This window comes from Mobula birostris, chromosome 2 (genome assembly GCF_030028105.1).
Source record: "Mobula birostris isolate sMobBir1 chromosome 2, sMobBir1.hap1, whole genome shotgun sequence".
NCBI lineage: Eukaryota > Metazoa > Chordata > Chondrichthyes > Myliobatiformes > Myliobatidae > Mobula > Mobula birostris.
In genome coordinates this window covers 217,623,266-217,642,338 of record NC_092371.1, presented here as the reverse complement: position 1 = coordinate 217,642,338, position 19,073 = coordinate 217,623,266, and the positions used below count along the sequence as shown (strand labels likewise).

The following is a 19,073-nucleotide window of genomic DNA, read 5'->3' as shown; positions in this document are numbered from 1 at the left end:
GTCCTTCCTCAAATTTGGAGACCAAAACTGTACACAATACTCCAGGTGTGGTCTCACCAGGGCCCTGTACAACTGCAGAAGGACCTCCTTGCTCCTATACTCAACTCCCCTTGTTATGAAGTCCAACATGTCATTAGCTTTCTTCACTGCCTGCTGTACCTGTTGTGACGAGAATACACATAAATTAAGATGTTTGCTGGCCTGGGCTAGCACCAGTGGCATCAGCAGTTGGTCTGCCACCTGTCCTCAGGGGAGGGAGAGATAAGGAACACAATGAAGCAGCATTTGGAGATGTTAATGAAGGAGCCATCAGTCTGGGTATTGTCAAGATCGGCTCCCCCTTTGAACCCGGAACTGTTTGAAGTGTGATGGACAGGCGATACCCCAGCAGGGGGATAAAAAGGGACAGGTTCACTAAGGCAAGACACACGACACCACGAGGTAACGAGACCCTGGAAGCGGTGCCCCCCCGCAAGTCGGCTGGAGTCATTTTGGAAGGCTGGTTGCGGAACCAAGCCATAGACGCACAGGGTGGAAAGGTACGATCAGTGGGAACCCGGTGTGTGTCCACCCTTGCTTGGGTGCCAGGTTCACTGCAGAGGATCGACCGCATCTGGAGGAGGGGTCACAGTCGGTGACCTCAGGTGATATCACAAAGGACTCGCCCGAAAGCTGCTTGTGAGCAATATCGCAGGTCTGTGTGTGGAAGCCGTTTTGAATGATCATTCGTTCTTGTTCTCTCTCTCCCTCCCCCCACGTTGTCCATCACCATGGCAATGATTACTGCGAACTGAACTAAATTGAACTGGACTTAGTGTCACTTTGAAATTGGTAATTTACCCCTAGACAACGATAGAGCTTGATTGATCCTTTTATCTTAATTCTGTGCACATGTGTGTTTATTATTGCTGAACTGTTGCATTTATTATCCTTTCGATTACTGTGTTGCTTGTTTCTTTAATAAAACTTTCTTAGATCTAGTAATCCAGACTCCAACTGAGTGATCCATTTCTGCTGGTTTGGCAACCCAGTTACGGGGTACGTAACACTGTTTGCTTACTTTCAGCGACTGATGAACAAGGACACCAAGATCTCGTTGTACTTCCTCTTTTCCTAAATGACACCATTCAGATAGCAATCTGCCTTCCTGTTCTTGCCACCAAAGTGGATAACCTCACATTTATCCACATTAAACTGCATCTGCCATACAAATGTCAATGGTGGGGTGAAATTGAAAGGGAGTATACGTAAGGCTAAAATTGAAAACGTGAGAAATTCTGCAGATGCTGGAAATCTGAAGCAACGCATACAAAATGCTGGAGGAACTCAGCAAGTCTTTTCCATAGATGCTGCCTTTTGGGCTGAGAACCTTCTTCAGGACTAGAAAGGAAGAGGGAAGACAGCAGAATAAAAAAGTTGGGGAAGGGGAAGCAGGATAGCTGGAAGGTTATAGATGATGCTGGGTGAGTGGGAAAGGCAAAAGGCTTCAGAGGAAGGAATCTGGTAGGAGGGAAGAATGGACCATATGAATAAGGGAAGGAGGAGGTGACCCAGGGGCAGGTAATAGGCAGGTGAGAAGAAGTAAGGAGCCAGATTGGCGTAATAGAAGAAGCAAGGAGGGGGAGGGAAATTTTCTTTTACTGGAACACAAAATCGATATTCATGCCATCAGGTTGGAGGCTACTCATCGTGTCACATGCTGGAATGAGAATGGAAATAGGAATTAAAACTTTCTGAGGGTTGATAGGCTGCAGGAACTGATAACTAATGAAGAGAAAGGACCATAGAATGTTTCAGAATGAAGGGAGATAATTTTGAAAACTGAAACATTGGTAGGCAGTGCTCAAGATTTGGTTCAGGTAAGGAAATGGTGAGTACAGATTTGACTGCAAAGTGGGAGATGGAAGACCAGTTAGAAAAGCATTAGAACAACTGAGACAAAAAATGTGCAAGATGAAATGAAATAATACAGCAACAAACGCATTTTTTAAACTTGAGAACTTGAAAAAGGAGAACGTTAATGTTTCGCACATAATCAACTGCTTTTGACACTTATAGCCCTTGGCTATAATTGGCCTGTGTGGTTCCTCCTTGTATCTTTGTATTTCCATAAGTCTTCAATACTGTTACGCAGTAGGAGAATTCCTGCTGCAAGTTTACACAAAATAGCTTTATGGAAAATATCCTTTTATGTTTTCTATTAATCCTCTCAGGTTTTATTTGATAAACACTTTGGAAGTAAATACTTTCACTGCTTTGCAAGGAATCAAACTAGGTATCATTCTCAGGGATTTCTAAGCTCCAAATCTCCTGACCTTCAGTGTGAACAGTTTTGGGCATCTTATCCTAGAGAAGATGTGCTGGCATTGGAGAGGGTCCAGAGAAGGCTAACGAGAATGAAAGGGTTAACATGTAAAGAGTGTTTGATGGCTCTGGGCTGATACGCAATGGAATCTAGAAGAATGAGGGGCGATCTCATTGAAAACTATTGAATATTGTAAGGCCTAGATATGATGGATGTGCAGAGGATGTTTCCTATAGTGGGGGAGTCTAGTTCCAGAGGGCACATCCTCAGAATAGATGGACAGCCTTTTAGAAGAGAGGTGAGGAGGAATTTCTTTAGCCAGAGGGTGGTGAATCTGTGGAATTCATTGCCATTGACAGTTGTGGAGGCCAAGTCATTGGGTGTATTTAAAATGGACATTAGCAGGTTCCTGATTAGTAACGGTGCCAGAGGTTATGGGGAGAAAGCAGCAGGAAAATTGGTTTGAGAGAGATAAATGATCAGCCATGTTGGAATGGCAGAATGGCCTAATTTTGCTCCTATGTCGTATGGTTATCTGTGTTGGGTGTGCATGTTCTCCTTGCGACCTCATGGGTTTCCTAGGGTGTTCTGATTTCCTCTTATATCCTAAAAATTTACAATCTGGCAGGTTAATTAGCTTCTCACGTGAGGTAGGTTGCAGAATCTGTGGAAAATGAGGGGAATATAGAAAGAATAAAAATGCCATTAATGTGTGATGGGCAGTGTGAACACAGTGGACTATCTGGCCTGTTTCTGTGCTGTAGGACGCTATGTTTCCAAAATTGCATATTGATTAATTGTAGCCATTCAGATAAGGGAGATACTACAGCCATCAATTCAAAAAAATGTTATTTCCAGAAGCAAACTCTATTCGACAGTAAGAACAGAAAATGAAAACAAGTAATACCAATTATCAAACACAAATTCAAATAAAGTAGCAATGCTTTCTTTCTGTAAGCAATTTTATCAAAGATCTTTTACCAATTAATTCTTATCCTCTCCCTCTCCCACCACCTTCAGAAGTTTAAATACGTAGGAGGTTTACTCCTGAGATTGTGTCTACCTGAAAGTCGTCTTGGCACATCAGCAGTGATTGCAGGAAGCCCTGTGGCACGGGCGGAGGAAAGAGGAGTTGTGGAATGAATGGAAGGTGATGTAATCTGACTCAGATAAGGTGGATAGGACTGATCATATGACCATGGCGGTGACGACTGGGCCTGCCTGGGGTCTGCAAACAGAGCAATCAGTCAATCATTGCCTTTCGCTTCTTTGAACTTGCTAAAATAAAGCCTAGTTACTTCTGTCCACATCGAAATCTGACAAACACCACTTCCCATCCTTAAAAAATTGAACCTGAATATACATTAAAAAAAGGTAAAGCAGGACATTAAACAATAACTTTTATCTGTTCCTCTCAATACCCCAAAGCTCAGGCACATTTCTTTGGCTGATACTCAACATTAACTAAAAAATATTGGATATATTCTGCACATGTGGAATTTTTACTTTTGCAAAATATCCAGGTTGTTTTCAAATTCAGACTGTAATTGTCAGACACTCTAATTACAAGTTGAAGCTGTAACAGCAACTTGAACCCTAAGGTAACACAATATCCCAAAAGAGAATTGTTGAATAGAATTTGTCATGTAATTTCTTGATTCTATAATAAGAAAAATGGCCTCTTCAGCTTTATTCAGATTATAAGAATTAATTTTATCTTTGTTTGATGAGGGAATAAATGAGCAAATTTAGAAGTTTTGTTACAGTGCATAAACTTCAGAAAAACAAGTTCAAGGAAGCTGGGAATTGTTTTTGTTCATGACTGAGGACTATAAAACCAGTGGGTGAATCCTCACGGTGTAGCAGTTAGCACGATGCTATCACAGCTCGGGTCGTTCCTGAGCTTGGAGTTCAATTTCCGTGCTGTTCTATAAGGAGTCTCTGTACGTCCTCCCCATGGAATGCGAGGGTTTTCCCCGGGTGCTCCGGTTTCCTCCCACAGTCCAAAGACATACTGGGTAGATTAATTGGTCATTGTAAATTGTCTGGTTAGGGTTAATCGGTTTGAGGCAGTTGCTGGGGCGACATGGCTTGAAGAGCTGTAAGGGCCTACTCTATCACTGTATCACTAAATATATAAATGCTGTCATCTAGCTTCCACTTTCCCTTTTAATTTATTGCCGTAAAGTATTCACAAAAGGGCTTTCAACAATGTAACAGATAGGAACTTAATATATTAAAGAGGACCCAAACTATGATAGCAATAGTCTCTGAGTATTAGGGTCATATAACAATATGAATTATTAACTGTAAATAATATTCTTAGTGGTAGTCAGTACCAAGTCATCCAGTCACCAAATAAATCACATCAATTTCAACTGAAAGTTATAACTCCATCTGCTGATTAACTCAGTATTTAATATTAATGAAAGATAGTTATCATCTTTAGAGTTTCATAGAGTTCTCAGAAGTTAGAAGTTAATTTGAATACCGCCGTGAATGACACAGGGAAAAATGTCAGTGAGCATTGTAAAATATACTTTTCAGTTTGTTTTCCTAATTATCAAATTATTAGAGAAAGATCTGGGGAAAAAAAAAGCTGTTTAACAGGATTGGCAGGTTGCAAGTGGGAGGTATTATGATGAGACTTTTAAGACAACATTCATCTAGAATTGGCAATGCTCATGAAACTCAAACTGAAATGTGAATAATTCTACATTGGGCAGAATATCAGGCCAATTTCTTTCATTTTGTTCTGCATTTCTAATGGCTTTCAGTAGGTAGATTCAAAACTGCGCAATGTGTGGCCCTGTCTTCAATATGCCACCAGCCAGTTTATATGCAGAAGCCTTTCCCTGCTTCATCAGGAGCTTATACAATTCAAACATTTAGAAAGAGAACCACTAAAAAGTCTGCAGTGACCCATAGAGCCCTGACAGCTGACTGTGCCCAAGTATTCCAATGCATATTTTGCTTAGAGCTTCTGTTATGAAGAATACCTCCTGGTTATAAAAGAGACACTGAGAAGAATGCCCCTGGAATTCAACTATTGAATAGAGGACATGGTTTGGCGTAGTACAATTACATTGCAATGTTAAGAAATAACAATTTAGTTGTTAATGTAGCCACAGTCAATAGTCTGGTATCAATGGCGAACAGAAGTGATTGAGACATTATTATTTCATTTATAAGTGAGCCATGCATAGAGATTGGACTCAAAAGCTATTTCTCACAACTAAAGGCGTGGAAACGTAAAAATATTATTGCACCCTTTTTACTTTCCAACCATAGGGCAGATCTTTATCCGCAGTTACACTGAATTGCCACCACCTGGTGTGGGAGGTGAAGTTATGAGGAGAAATGTTTTGCTGGCAGCTTGCCATCTGATGCAACTATCTTACTTTCCCATTGTAGTGATGATGGGTGCACACTGGAATGCAGATGCTTGAAAGCATCAAATAATACACAATGGAACACGAGGGGAGACTTCTTCACTCAGAGGGCCGAGAGAGGGTGGAATGAGCTGCCGGCACAAGCGAGCTTGATTCAATGTTTAAGAGATGGTAGGGGTATGGAGGGCCGTGGTCCCAGTGCAAGTCGATGGGAATAGGCAGTCTAAATGGTTTCAACATGGACTAGATGGGACAAGGGCCCATTTCTCTGCTGTACTTCTCTATGGCTCTATAATACTTAGCCCATTACTTATGCCAGAACAAAATTTGATTAGGTTTGGAAAGAGCAGTGCGTGAGCAAAAGCAAGAAGCAAAGGATTTGTAACCTTTGAAGAGATGCTCTGGCTGGCACACTCATTTCAAGGGTGAATGAAATATACTTACAGTGGAAACATAAAGTGCTAGAAATACTCAATAGGTCAGGCATTTGATGAATCTCTGGAATTTTCTACCCCAGAGACTGTCGAAGCTAGGGCCATTGCAGGTATTCACAGAAAAATTAGACAATTTTATTGAACGATCAGGGAATTGAGGGTTACTGGGAACTGGCAGGGAACCAATGAGACCTGTGGCTGATCAGTAATGATAATGTTGAATGGCAGGGCAGGTTTGAGAGGCCATGTAGCCTACTGCAGTTTCTATTTTCTTGTGTTCCTATGCGAAAAATGTGTTAATATTTCAAACTAATGACTTTTCATCAGAGCGAGAAAGAGTCTGAAAACAGGGATGTTTTAGGTTGCAGAAATGGGAGTGGATTAGGTCCAGTACATCACAGGTAAAGCCTTCCCAAACATTGAGCAGGCGTACATGAAACATTGCTGTAGAAAAGCAGCACCCATCATCAGAGTTTCTCACCGCACAGGACATGCTCTTTCCTCCCCTGCTGCCATCAGGTAGAAGGTACAAGAGCCTCAGGACTCGCACCACTAGGTTCAGGAACAGTTACTAACCCTGAGCCATCAGGCTCTTGAACAAAAGGGGATAACTACACTCAAACACGAGGAAATCTGCAAATGCTGGAAGTTCAAGCAACACACACAAAAAATGCTGGTGAACGTAGCAGACCAGGCAGCATTTATAGATAGAGGTATAGTCGACATTTCGGGCCGAGACCCTAACTACACTCACTTGCCCACCCACTGAGGTGTTCTCACAACCAAAAATCTCACTTTAAGGTCTCTTTATCTTGTTATTTCATGTTCTTGTTATTTATTGCTATTTATTTATATTTGCATTTGCACAGTCTGTAGTCACCTGCACTCTGGTTGATCTTTCATTGGTCCTGTTATAGTTACTATTCTATAGATTTGCTGAGTATGCCCCCAGGAAAATGAATCTCAGGGTTGTATGTGGTGCATTTGATAATAAAATTTACTTTGAACTTTGAGATGATATATCTGTGATGGGGTAGAGACCAGGAAGGACAAATGCAAGTGCTGTCAGCTGTGAGAGAGGAATGAAGACTATTTAATTAAAACTGATTCTGCGTGAAGGAAGTGTAAACGAAGGATAAAGATAAGAAACAGAAAATGAAGCGCTGGGACTGTGAGGAACAAACCACTGCAGTGGCAGGAAACCTTAAATGAAAAAAACCTGAAAAGGCCTTTTAGGTGAGTAGGCAATTGTGTAGAGAGAAAACACCAGTGAATATCACAGGTTGATGGTCTTACATCAGAACAGGCCAATTCTGATACCATCTGGAAAAGCTGGATATCTGAAATTGTTGAGTTCAGTGGTGAGTTTGAAGATGAGACAATGTCCAAAGAGTTTACATTGGGCTTCTCTGCTACAGGGCAAGAACCAAAGACTACGAATAATTTTGGGAGTGGATGGAGAAATAAGGCAACAGGCATGTGGAATAAAACCACTTTTTGAATGTACTTGGCACTTTGGAAAATATAGCACGGTTTATCGGTTGTCATCATTCTACCAGACTAGTCATGTTGTGCTGTATGAGGCAGTGTAATTACTATTCTCTTCAGCTTTTGAAATAGACAACCCAGCAGTGCAAGGCGACAATGACTTTGCTTATTTGTCAATATCAGCCTGGAGCCTTGGAGCAGGCAACATGCTTAGCAAGCACTGGAATTGTTCTGTTGGAAGAAACGTTAGAATATTTGCCCATGTCTTCAGAAAATACTTAATTTTGAAAAGGTAGTATTTTATCATTAAGTCTGCAAACCTGCAGCAAAACAGTAGGTAGATAGCTATTGGATGATATGTGGGCGTGAGAAAATACAGACCAAACAAACAAGATCTTAACTGTGCACAATCTCATAACAGGTAAAACAATTACTTATCACTTCAGCTGAAGGAAGCAGACAGGACAGTCCTACACTTGTTTACAAATAACACCCCAGTCCTTCTTCTCACATTTTGTGTACTGGCTATCTTCCCTCTACATTCTCAGACCTGATGCAGGAACTCAACTCGAAATGGCAATCATCCTTTTGCCTTCACATCTACTGTTTGGTCCACTGAGTTCTTCCAGCAGTTTATTTTTTCCTCCAGATTCCAACACCTTCATGTTCATGTATTGTTTTGTTTATTTACTAACTTCTTGTTGGCCTTTTAGATGTTGCCAACTTTCATTGCTCAGCCTTATTGGACTGAATGGAATGCTAGGCCATTTCTTGGGAAGTTGAGTCAATCTCAAGTGTTTTGTTCTGAAGATATACTTGGGCCAAATGGTAAATGCCATTCTCCTAAGGATATTAGTAGTTACAGGATTTCCATAAATAGCATTAGGTCTTTTTTATTGCAGATTTATTTAAATACTTCCTTTTAATGGTTGAGTTGAGTTGTTCTCTGATCTTGGCAACTTACTTGCAAACATTTCATCACCACGTGAGAAGATATTGTCGGTACACTGTTGATTGTGGTGTGTCCTCCAAATGCGTGGCTTTTATATACTTTTCAATCAGCTGACTGGACGTCATTTTGGAAACTCAATCGTGATACGGGGAAGAAATCCCCATATCACTGATCACTGATTGACTGTGTGGCGAACTTCGCGCATTGTGGTCTGGAATTTTGCCTGCATCAGCTCATAAATAGGATTGAGGTTAATACCAACAACTTCAGCCGTCAGAAATTCGCAGCTTCCATTTAAATTCCTGGATCACTGTGTTTGAATCTGATCAACACTTTCTGCTGCAGGATACTAAACTGATAAGGTGACGACTATGCTGCAGTACTCGACTGTTGATGAAGATATTCAGACACTCGAATCTAATACTGAATTGAAATATGTGAGTGGTATATCATGACACCTATCAATGAGGAGCACCAGTTTACAAAGGTTATGCCATTTTAGAGCCTCTGCTCTAGATAGGGACCTTTCTCAACCCTGCTCGGCTGAATGAACACAGTCAGTAGTAGGAAAGAACATCGTATCAACACTATTTTTTAAGGGCTTATCAACTACCAGTGAGTTTGTTCCTGTTTATTTGCTACTGAATATTGCCATACCACCATAATTTTTTGGTGCTTAAAGGATCAGTGAAATCTCTTAAGCACAATGTTAAAGGACGGTCTTGTATGTTACATACAGGAAATGGCAATGTGGAAAAAGTGTGGTATGATCTGGAAGTAAAAGTTAAGAAGGAACTACAACTTTTCAGCTTACATGCTAAAGTTGCTATTTTCTTTCTGATGATAATTATCTAACTAACTCTAAGTAAAAATGTGTTTTTGTCTAATGCTGCACTGTAACGTAGAAAATACATATTTCTGATGTTAATGTTTTACTAGGTGAGTAATCTGATATTATCATCTTGTTCAAGGTACTTAAGTGTAACCCAAGCCAGAGCTGATGTTTTTCTCTAATGAGTTTCATTGTTTAAGTTTCAAACCAGGTCAGAGTCAGAATCACTATTTTATATGATGTGAAATATGTTGTTTTGCAACAGCAATAGAGTACAATGATATAAATTACAAAATAAGTAGACAATATAACAAAGGAATAATGAGTTAATGTTCATGGGTTGATGGACTCTCAGGATAGCTGTTGGCAGAGGGAAAGAAGCTGCTTCTTAATCACTGAGTGTGGGTCTTCAAACTCCTTGTCTTCTTCCCTGGTGGCAATAAGAAGAGTGCATGTCCCAGATGGTGAGAGTACCAGCTTCTAGAGGCACCTCTCAAGAATGTCCACAATAGTATTGATTCTCACCCACTACTGACTACTATAAGGTATAAATATCCAAGTTGGATCCCAATGTTATTTGAATTGAACTGAACTGCATTTAAATTATATTCTGTATATTGTGTAATGAAGGAAACAAAATGTAATTTACATCTTGGCATGTCTGATCCTGACAGATCTCAGACAGACTAGCTGGTGCAGTTGGCGTCTCTACATTGTATTGTGCAAGGAACAAATGGCTATCAGCCCTAACTTAAATGTCAATTATCTCAATAAGCAGCCACACATTAGGGCTCAATAACTTTGCACTTATATACCCTGCAGAAACTGAATTTACATGGAAGTGGAATACTTTTATTAATCACAAGATGATTGTAAAAAATGTATCCAAATGAATTTTATCATTTTGGTTGGTGCTGTGTATGATGTCATGTTCTCCCTCTGTCTCTTTGCTGTGTGGCACCTTTGAGAATGTCACATTCCATCCATTCTGCTCTGGAGCTACTTCATCGTGCCAAGTCTCTGGCGTGTTCCTTATGACTCAGACATAAGAATGCTCCTGACTGAGCTGTAACCAACATATATGCAAAGTGTGCAGCAAGATAGGGCATGCCATGTCAGACATAATGAATGCACTCTGAATGCATTCCTTATGGCAACACTCATTAAATCTGTTTAGTCAAGGAGAAGATCGAGAGTATGTTGGTCACTAAATCGATCTGGGGGTGGTGGAGGATGAGGCCATCACTAATAAAGGAGTGAAGGAGAATGGACATAATTGAAACCTTTTCTGAAGAGTGGTCTAGATTTTTTAAACTTACCCGAAGAAGGCTTCAACGTCCAGTTAAGGATTTTGTGAATTTCCGCATTAGACAATTATGGACATGTCACATTAAAACATAGGAATACGTGTTGAGCTCACTCAGAGCACGGAAGACACATAACAAAATTCAAGAATGCCTTCTCGTTATACCGTATCCAAGTCTATTTAATGATTGGGATTTTGATAAAAGTCTATGGCACAACATACAACGCCACTATACGGTATCATAGGATTTACAAACCAATGCATTTTAAATAAGTGATCAAAGATTCTGAAATATTGAAGACGGAAAAAAACGTACTTTCTTTGGCATTGACTCCAGAGAACTAGTGGGTTAGTGTCCACTTGCTTATGAAGGGTGTCATAGACATTGGTTTTATTATCATTACACAAGAATGAGCTCACTGCATCTATATACCTGCAATCTGCGATGCAGCTTGAGGGCTGAAAGGACCAGGTGTAGGATTGAGAGAAGGCCGTGGACTTTGTGTTGAAGCGCCCACTCTCACCGCAGTTTGGCGAAGGCGTTCTAATTCACTCAAACGTTCAGAAAATAATCCAACTTTGGGCTGTTCGTCAGGTTTCTGTCTATGTCCTGAGGAGAACAGAAGAAAATAGCAATTGACAAACAAAAACTTGTATCCATTTATGCAATTAAAATGCTAACGTATATTCTTTTCTGAAGAAAGTATTTGGTGTGAGCGTTGAAAGGGGTCTTCTAGACATATCATAAGGCTGAGTGGTGGTAATTCGTGACAATGCACCTGTTAGTTTTCAATCTTGTGCAAAGCTGATGCTCCTTGTTAGCTGTAGATGAACAGAAAACATGCATCTCCCATTGAATAAAATCAGGTGGTCCAATAACGTAAAGTATACCCCACATGCTTTGCAGAAATATTTTCAGATTAACATAGATGCTAAGACAAAATGACAATATTAGGTGAGTTAGCAAAAGCTGGGTCAAAATTTGAGATTGAAGGAGAGCTCGAAGGGTGAAATAGAAGGTGAACCTTCTTATAATGGAAGTTTCAGAGAGCAGAACTGATAGGAACACGAGAAAATAGGAGCAAGACTAGGCAACACAGACCTTCAAGCCTGCCTGCCTTGCCGCTCAATATGATCTTGGCAGGTGCCAAGGTCAAATCTTCTGTACCAGTTCCCCATAGCTCTCAATTCCTAAATGAAGGGGTACGGGGGACAATAAAAGAACCTGACAACTGAGAATGGCCCAAGAGGAATTACTGAATAAAATGGAAGATGCAAGAATTAAGTTTAGAGTAAGGTGATAATAATCAGTGTGAATGCTGATGGTCTAGGCCTTGCAAAAGCAAAATATATTACACATATACAGTTCACTCAGTGGCCACTTTGTTAGGCAGACATGTACACCTGCTAGTTAATGCAAATACTTAATCAGCCAACCATGTGACAGCAACTCAATGCATAAAAGCATGCAAACCTGGTCAAGAGTTGTTGTTCAGACCAAACATCAGAATGGGAAAGAAAGGTGCACTAAGTGACTTTGATCATGGAACGATTGTTGGTGAAAAATGGGGCGGTTTGAGTATCTCAGAAACTGCCGATCTCCTGGGACAAACAAGAGAAAATCTGCAGATGCTGGAAATCCAAGCAACACACACACAAAATGCTGGAGGAGCTCTGCAGCCAGGCGGCATCTATGGAAAAGAGTACAGTCGACATTTCAGGCCGATGGCCTTCAGCAGGACTGGAGAAAAAAAGATGAGTAGATTTAAAAGGTGGGGGGAGGGGAGAGATAAACACAAGCTGATAGGTGGCCGGAGGGGGAAGGATAAAGTAAAGAGCTGGGAAGTTGATTGGTGAAAGAGATAGTGGGCTGGAGAAGGGGAAGACCAATAGGAGAGGACAGAAGGCCGTGGAAGAAAGAAAAGGGGGGAGGAGCATCAGAGGATGGCAATGGGCAAGCAAGGAGATAAGGTGAGAGGGAAGAGAGAATGGGAAATGCTGAAGGAGAGAGAGGGGGGGCCATTACCTGAGGTTTGAGAAATCGATGTTCATGCCATCAGGTTGGAGGCTACCCAAACGGAATACAAGCTGTTGTTCCTCCAACTATAGTGTGGCCTCATGGCGACGGTAGAGGAGGCCATGGATTGACATATCAGAATGGGAATGGGAAGTGGAATTAGAATGGGTAGCCACTGGGAGATCCTGCTTCTTCTGGTGGACGGAGCGTAGATGCTCGGTGAAGCATTCTCCCAATCTACTTCGGGTCTCACCGATATACAGGAGGCCACACCGGGAGAACCAGACACAGTATATGGCCCCAACAGACTCACAGGTGAAGTGTCACCTCACCCGGAAGAACTATTTGGGGCCCTGAATGGTAGTAAGGGAGGAGGTGTAGGGGCAGGTATAGCACTTGTTCCGCTTGCAAGGTTAAGTACCAGGATGGAGATCAATGGGGAGGGACAAATGGACAAGGGAGTCGCATAGGGAGTGATCCCCATGGGAGGGGGAAGATGTGCTAAAAGCAGACGTACGTGAAATAGAAGGGATGCGGTTGAGGGCAGTGCTCTCCTGGGATTTTCATGCACAACAGTCTCTACAGAGTTTACAGAGGATAATGCAGAAAACAAAAAAAAAGTTCAGTGAATGGTAATTCTCTGGGTGAAAAGTACCTTGTTAATGAGAGAGGTCAGAGGAGAATCGCCAGACCCGTTCAAGCTGACAGGAAGGTTACAGTAACTCAGATAGTCGTGCATTACAACAGTGGTTTGTAGAAGAGCATCTCTGAATGCACAACACGCTGAACCTTGAAGTGGATGGGCTACAGCAGAAACCACTTTATTAGCCACTCCTGTATCTAATAAAGTGGCCACTGATTGTAATTCACAATATCCAAATTCAAATCAACTTCATTCAATTGTTTTGTTTGTGAAATTTTCATTGAGTCTATATTAACACCCAAGTACATAAAACAAGTTAGTTCATATATTTTCATTGTTCAATTCTTTATGTGCTTTCTTTACATGTTCACACCGTTTTCAGTAAACTGAGCAAAATTGCTGCTGTAATGGGCAAACTTGCTCTTGATAACTGCATTGAAATAATGTAATGAATTAGACAACCCATTACACTGCAAGTACAAACACTTTCACAGTCCTGATTTCAAAATAAAACCTTGACATTTTATGGAGGGGAGCATAGACTATATTCTCTTCAAAACATTCAAAAAATTCTTGGCAGAACTCAACTCAACATTGTTTCAGTGCTCTATTACATCAAAATACTTATCCCTCTTCGCTATATTAGTAAAACTGCTGTATATTTTGAATTGAAAGACTTCAAATGGCTGTAAGACAAAGTAGCTTGGAATCATCTGCCTGCATTTTCAATGACAGGGTCAGCTATGGCTATCATTAGTCACGATCAAAATGGTTTTGCATGCAAACAGGGTTGGTCACACAAATCCTTTCCTTTAGCATCCCATCACATTGTGAAGAAACACAAACACAAGCAATAAAAACAACAGTCTACAGGTGCATAAACTGTTTGATTTTACCATAAATACAATGGAAAGAATGAAAGCAAAATAAAGTCAGTCACTGTGTGCAGTTTGGGCCTGCCAAGCGAGACTGAACTAGTTCCTTTTAATAGAAGATAAGTAAATGACTAACTGCAGAAAACAAAACATGCTTAAGCTGGTTGATTTCTAAATGACAGAAAACAACAATTAACTATGAGAATGTGGGGAGAATTTAAAAATAGGATTAATGTAGGATTTGTGTAAATGGGCAGTTGATGGGTAGTGCGGACACATTGGGCTGGAAGGCACATTTGATTTCAGCCTCTACTTACACTAACCCTACACTAATTCCATTTTATCCTCCCCAAATTCCCCTCAACTACCCCACCCCCACTGATTCTGCCAGTCCCCTGCACACAAGGGGCAATTTACATTGGCAAACTAACCTACCAACCTACACAACTTTGGGACGCAGTTGAAGCGAGAGCACTCAGGGAAACATGCGATCACATGAGAAAGACAGACAGCACCAGAGATCAGGACTGAAATTGACTCACTGGAGCCACCAGTCAGCCAGCCACTCCATTAGCTGTTCTGCTGTGTCCCCATATTGTTGAAGTTTCTTCAGGTTCATAAATACAGTAAAATAATTAGTTTCAGGAATAAATATTTTGAAAAATTATGAGGGAAAATTGACACTATTATAATTATTTTTAAAAACTAGGCCTAGAAACCAGAACTCAGTAATTATATTAATTGTGTTGCTTTCCTAAACAAAAACTGAGATTAGTCTAAAATCTTCACAAATTAGTCTAAAATATTCACAAACCGTCCATTTCTACTTATGATCAATGTTGAACAGCCCATCATCCCTGATGAAGTTGGCAGAGTTTGTCATCGAAACGTCGGTTAAAATTGATACCTGCACCCGACTGGAAGCCTGAGAAGAGTTTATTCATCATATATGCTGGGAAAGCACCAGATCCTTTTTTAAATGGTCTAATCAGTTGTATAGAAAAGTGGTAAATAGAAATATAAGCTAATGTATTTGGTGTGGGTCAGTGAGGTGAAGGAATTTATAATACATGGGAGAATATTGAGTAGTGCATTGGACAAGAGGAAACTGGGAGAGTTGCTCAAGTATCTTGTAAAGGTAGCGGAACAGATCAATGATCTGGTTTAAAAGCAATTTGGGATCATTTCCTTTATTAGCCACAGCATATAAGATGTGACCAGTAAGGCTGTCTCAAACCATATACAACATGAGTTAAATGACTGCTTAATTACTGCATAGAATCTGACCACAGCATTACAAGAGGGATGCGATTGCAATGGAGAGGGTGCAGAATCATTGCTCAAATATCCTTAAAAGGTGGTGCCTGGAGAGGAAAGCTGAAACTATGATGAAGGTTAGGAAAAACAGAAATTGTTTAGTTTGAAATAGCATTTGCTTCCATCCTCTCCTTGGTTCTCGGCAAACTGGACATATTTGGTTCCAGTACAATAAAATGTTGAATTTAAATCTTCATCCTTGTCTTCAGCTGCCTCAATGTACTCATGATGCCCCTTTCTCCAATCATCTCCAGCCTTACATCCTCTGTTGATGCCCTCCCCATCCACTGAATCATTTGGTTCTTTGTGTATCTAATAGTGGCAAAATCTTTAATCACCTTGTTCTGATGCTCTGATATTCACTTCCTAAATACACTTCTGAATGTTAAAAACTATAAACCTTTCCGTCAATTCCATCACCTCTGGTTATCCATGTTTATAATCTACATTTTGTATCTTCCATTCTTCAAAGTGTCATGAGGTATTACAAGACTCATCATTAACAAATGGTTACTTTTTCTATCTCTGCTGCTGCTCATGGTAGCCATTTGTCAAGTGTAAGTACAAAGGCAGAACAGGACTTCATTTACTTATTCACTATCACATTTCTTCCACATCCTCCCACGACGTAATATTAGCCTACACTATTACCTCAATCTATTACCACTGAAACTTGCTTCCCAGTAATTTATTTCGTTTGCTGCTTTTGAAATGTTGTGATGTTTCTACAATTCTTCTCTACACTGACTGTCACACTGAAAGTAGTTAATTGGCTGTGATTCCTTTCTGCAATTTGTGAGGACAGGCTAGGTTCTATAGGAATGCAAGATTTTATTTGTTCCTAGTTGTCAAAGTAACCCCTGTGATAACTCCTATTCAAAAGATTTACTAACACTGATGGTGCACAGGCAGTGATTGGCTTTCACTGATTATTGAGAACAGCAAAAATCATGTTTTTTTTAAGGTCTAATCTGAAGTTCAGACCTCACTTCTTATTTTGAATCCGAACAGTTTTGAAGAAGTGAATTACTTTTCATTGGTACCTTGTTGAATTGACATGGAACTCAATAGTTGTAGGAATTGATTTCTTCTGGTTATCATACAATTTCATTATTACTTATATCTATTTTTTCTATACAAATAATTCAGAACAAGACATTCCCTAAAAATAATATTATCTTCCAGAACCACACCCTAACTGGAAACATAGATCTTTTGGTCTTTGACTTTCACAGTGGAAATGAAATCTGTGAAGTTATTGCAATGAATTTTGCAAATGAGTAACTGAATGGCAGAGAGCAGGAGTTTCCAACCTTTTTTATGCCATGGAGCCTTGTCATTAATCGAGGGGTCCATGGACCCCAGGCTGGGAACCCTGGCATAGAGTAAGCATTACTATTTCAATGTGCATTGCAGTCAACTTCAAGTATTCCACAAGACCATAAGACATAGGAGCAGAAATAGGCCATTTGGCCCATCAAGTTTGCTCCACCACTCAATCATGGCTGATCCTCTTTTTTTATCCCCCTAAAAAAACATTTGCCAAAGACTATAACCTCCTCCTTGTTAATAAATGTGTTTCCAGAAAAAAAAATCAGATTAATGGTAATTAATGGTAGAATGCAATTAATTGAGAAACAATTCTTATAATAAATTCTTATAAGTACACATTAATGAACTAAGAAAAAGTAAAATCAAGCTCAACTACAAATGGCATAAAAACTCCTCTTAAAAATCTGGCTTTCTAGTTGCTTCAGCTGCCCAGAGCAAACAAACCCTAACAATTCTCACGAGAATCCAAGAAGTTTTTCATGATGTCGAAATTTATGTAAGAGGTCAAAACAAACAACCTAATGTCAACTACAGTGTAGAGCAGCTTTGCAAACAAAGCAACCACTTGAGTAAAGATGAAGCTGAGCAATTAAGTGGTTGTTGCCGATATATTTGCATATAATATGCATTTCGGATAAAGTCTAACACAAAACAAGCATTTGAAAAAAACACTTCTCCTAAAAACAGACCTAATATATTTATTTACAATTTCATTTGTTTTACTCCTTTTAAAAAGTTTCTAATGCATCTTGAATGGTTGTATTTCTTTTCCTTCAAATTTCTCTCAACCCATGATTAACAAGTGATGAGGAGGAGTGAAATATTCCTGTTCTCTGTTATCCAGATCAAATTTGTTGACATTAGAAATCCAGCACTGCAAATGATTGAAGTAATATCCTGATAAAGCAATGCACCACAATCCAGTGTTTCAGCATTCCTCTCAACAACCGGTTTGTCATTTGTTACTTCACAAAAAACTTGTCTTCTTAATTGGTTCATCAGAGACCACATGCAGCTTTGTGATTTCATATTTCACACAGAAACTGTTATTAACCAATTGGGGAAGGAAAATATCACTGAAACTAACCAAAGATTATGAGGGGTGATTGATAAGTTTGTGGCCTAAGGTAGAAGGAGTCAATGTTAGAAAACCTAGCATTTTTCAATATAGTCCCCTCCTACATGTACACACTTAGTCCAGTGGTCGTGGAGCATACGGATCTTGGACCTTCAGAAAGTGTCCACAGTGGGGGTTATTGATAAGTTCGTGGCCTTGGGTAGAAGGAGATGAGTTATACAGGTCTTGTTACATGCACATGCAGTTCAACTCTTAAATGCAGAAAGTTTGAAGTTAATAACTCATCAGTTAATCTCATCAGGGGTGATTGATAAGTTCGTGGTCCAAGGTAGAAGGAGATGAGTTATTAACTTCAAACTTTCTGCATAATCACTCAAAGAGTTGCCTGCATGTGCATGTAACGAGAGCTGTATAAGTCATCTCCTTCTACCCAAGGCCACGAACTTATCAATCACCCCCACTGTGGACATTTTCTGGAGGTCCAAGATCTGTATGCTCCACGACCGCTAGACTAAGTGTGTAAATGTAGGAGGGGACTATGTTGAAAAATAAATGTGCTAGGTTTTCTAAAATTAGCTCCTTCTACCTTAGGCCACGAACTTATCAATCACTCCTCGTATTTCTGTGTGTTGATGAGGATCTATAGTTATTTCAAAGGGCACCGTGGTCGCATGTCAGATTTACTCATGAAACAAAAGTTTAACTCACTAAATTAAGAAGTCAAGAGCATTTCTATTTTTTAAACTTGGCTTATTCAGTATTATGAAGAGAAATAATATAACTTCTCTTGTAACAAACAACAAAGCCTTAAAAACAAACTCATAGATAAGCAGATGAAAATGTAGAAAATATAGGATATGGACCCTGTGTAAGCTATTTCATGATTAATTTAGTTAGTCTGGAACAACACATGGGCTGAAGTGCCTGTTACTGTGTTCTACTGTTCAGAACTAGAATCAGAATCAGGATTATTATCACCGACACGTGTCGTGAAATTTGTTAACGTAGCAGCAGCAGTTCAATGCAATATATGATTATATAGAAAAATAAAAATAAATAAGTAAATCAATTATATTAAGTATATATATGTATATTAAGCAGT

The 19,073-nt window shown here is 39.8% G+C and overlaps 1 protein-coding gene across 4 annotated transcripts in view; it reads right to left on the bottom strand.

The window, feature by feature from the left end:
* runx2a (RUNX family transcription factor 2a) overlaps window positions 1–19,073 on the bottom strand; it is a 238,631-nt gene that overhangs the window by 95,710 nt on the left and 123,848 nt on the right. For 3 of the 4 annotated variants that reach the window (XR_011885026.1, XM_072251457.1, XM_072251455.1), the window contains 2 exons: window positions 11,143–11,319; window positions 3,369–3,533 (listed from right to left, as the gene is read on the bottom strand). Coding sequence is in view for 3 of the 4 variants with exons in the window: in XM_072251457.1 (XP_072107558.1) it covers window positions 3,369–3,533; window positions 11,143–11,319 (342 nt within the window). In the remaining variant the exon portion in view is untranslated. The remainder of the gene's footprint in view (window positions 1–3,368; window positions 3,534–11,142; window positions 11,320–19,073) is intronic. The other variant, XM_072251456.1, reaches the window with a different exon arrangement.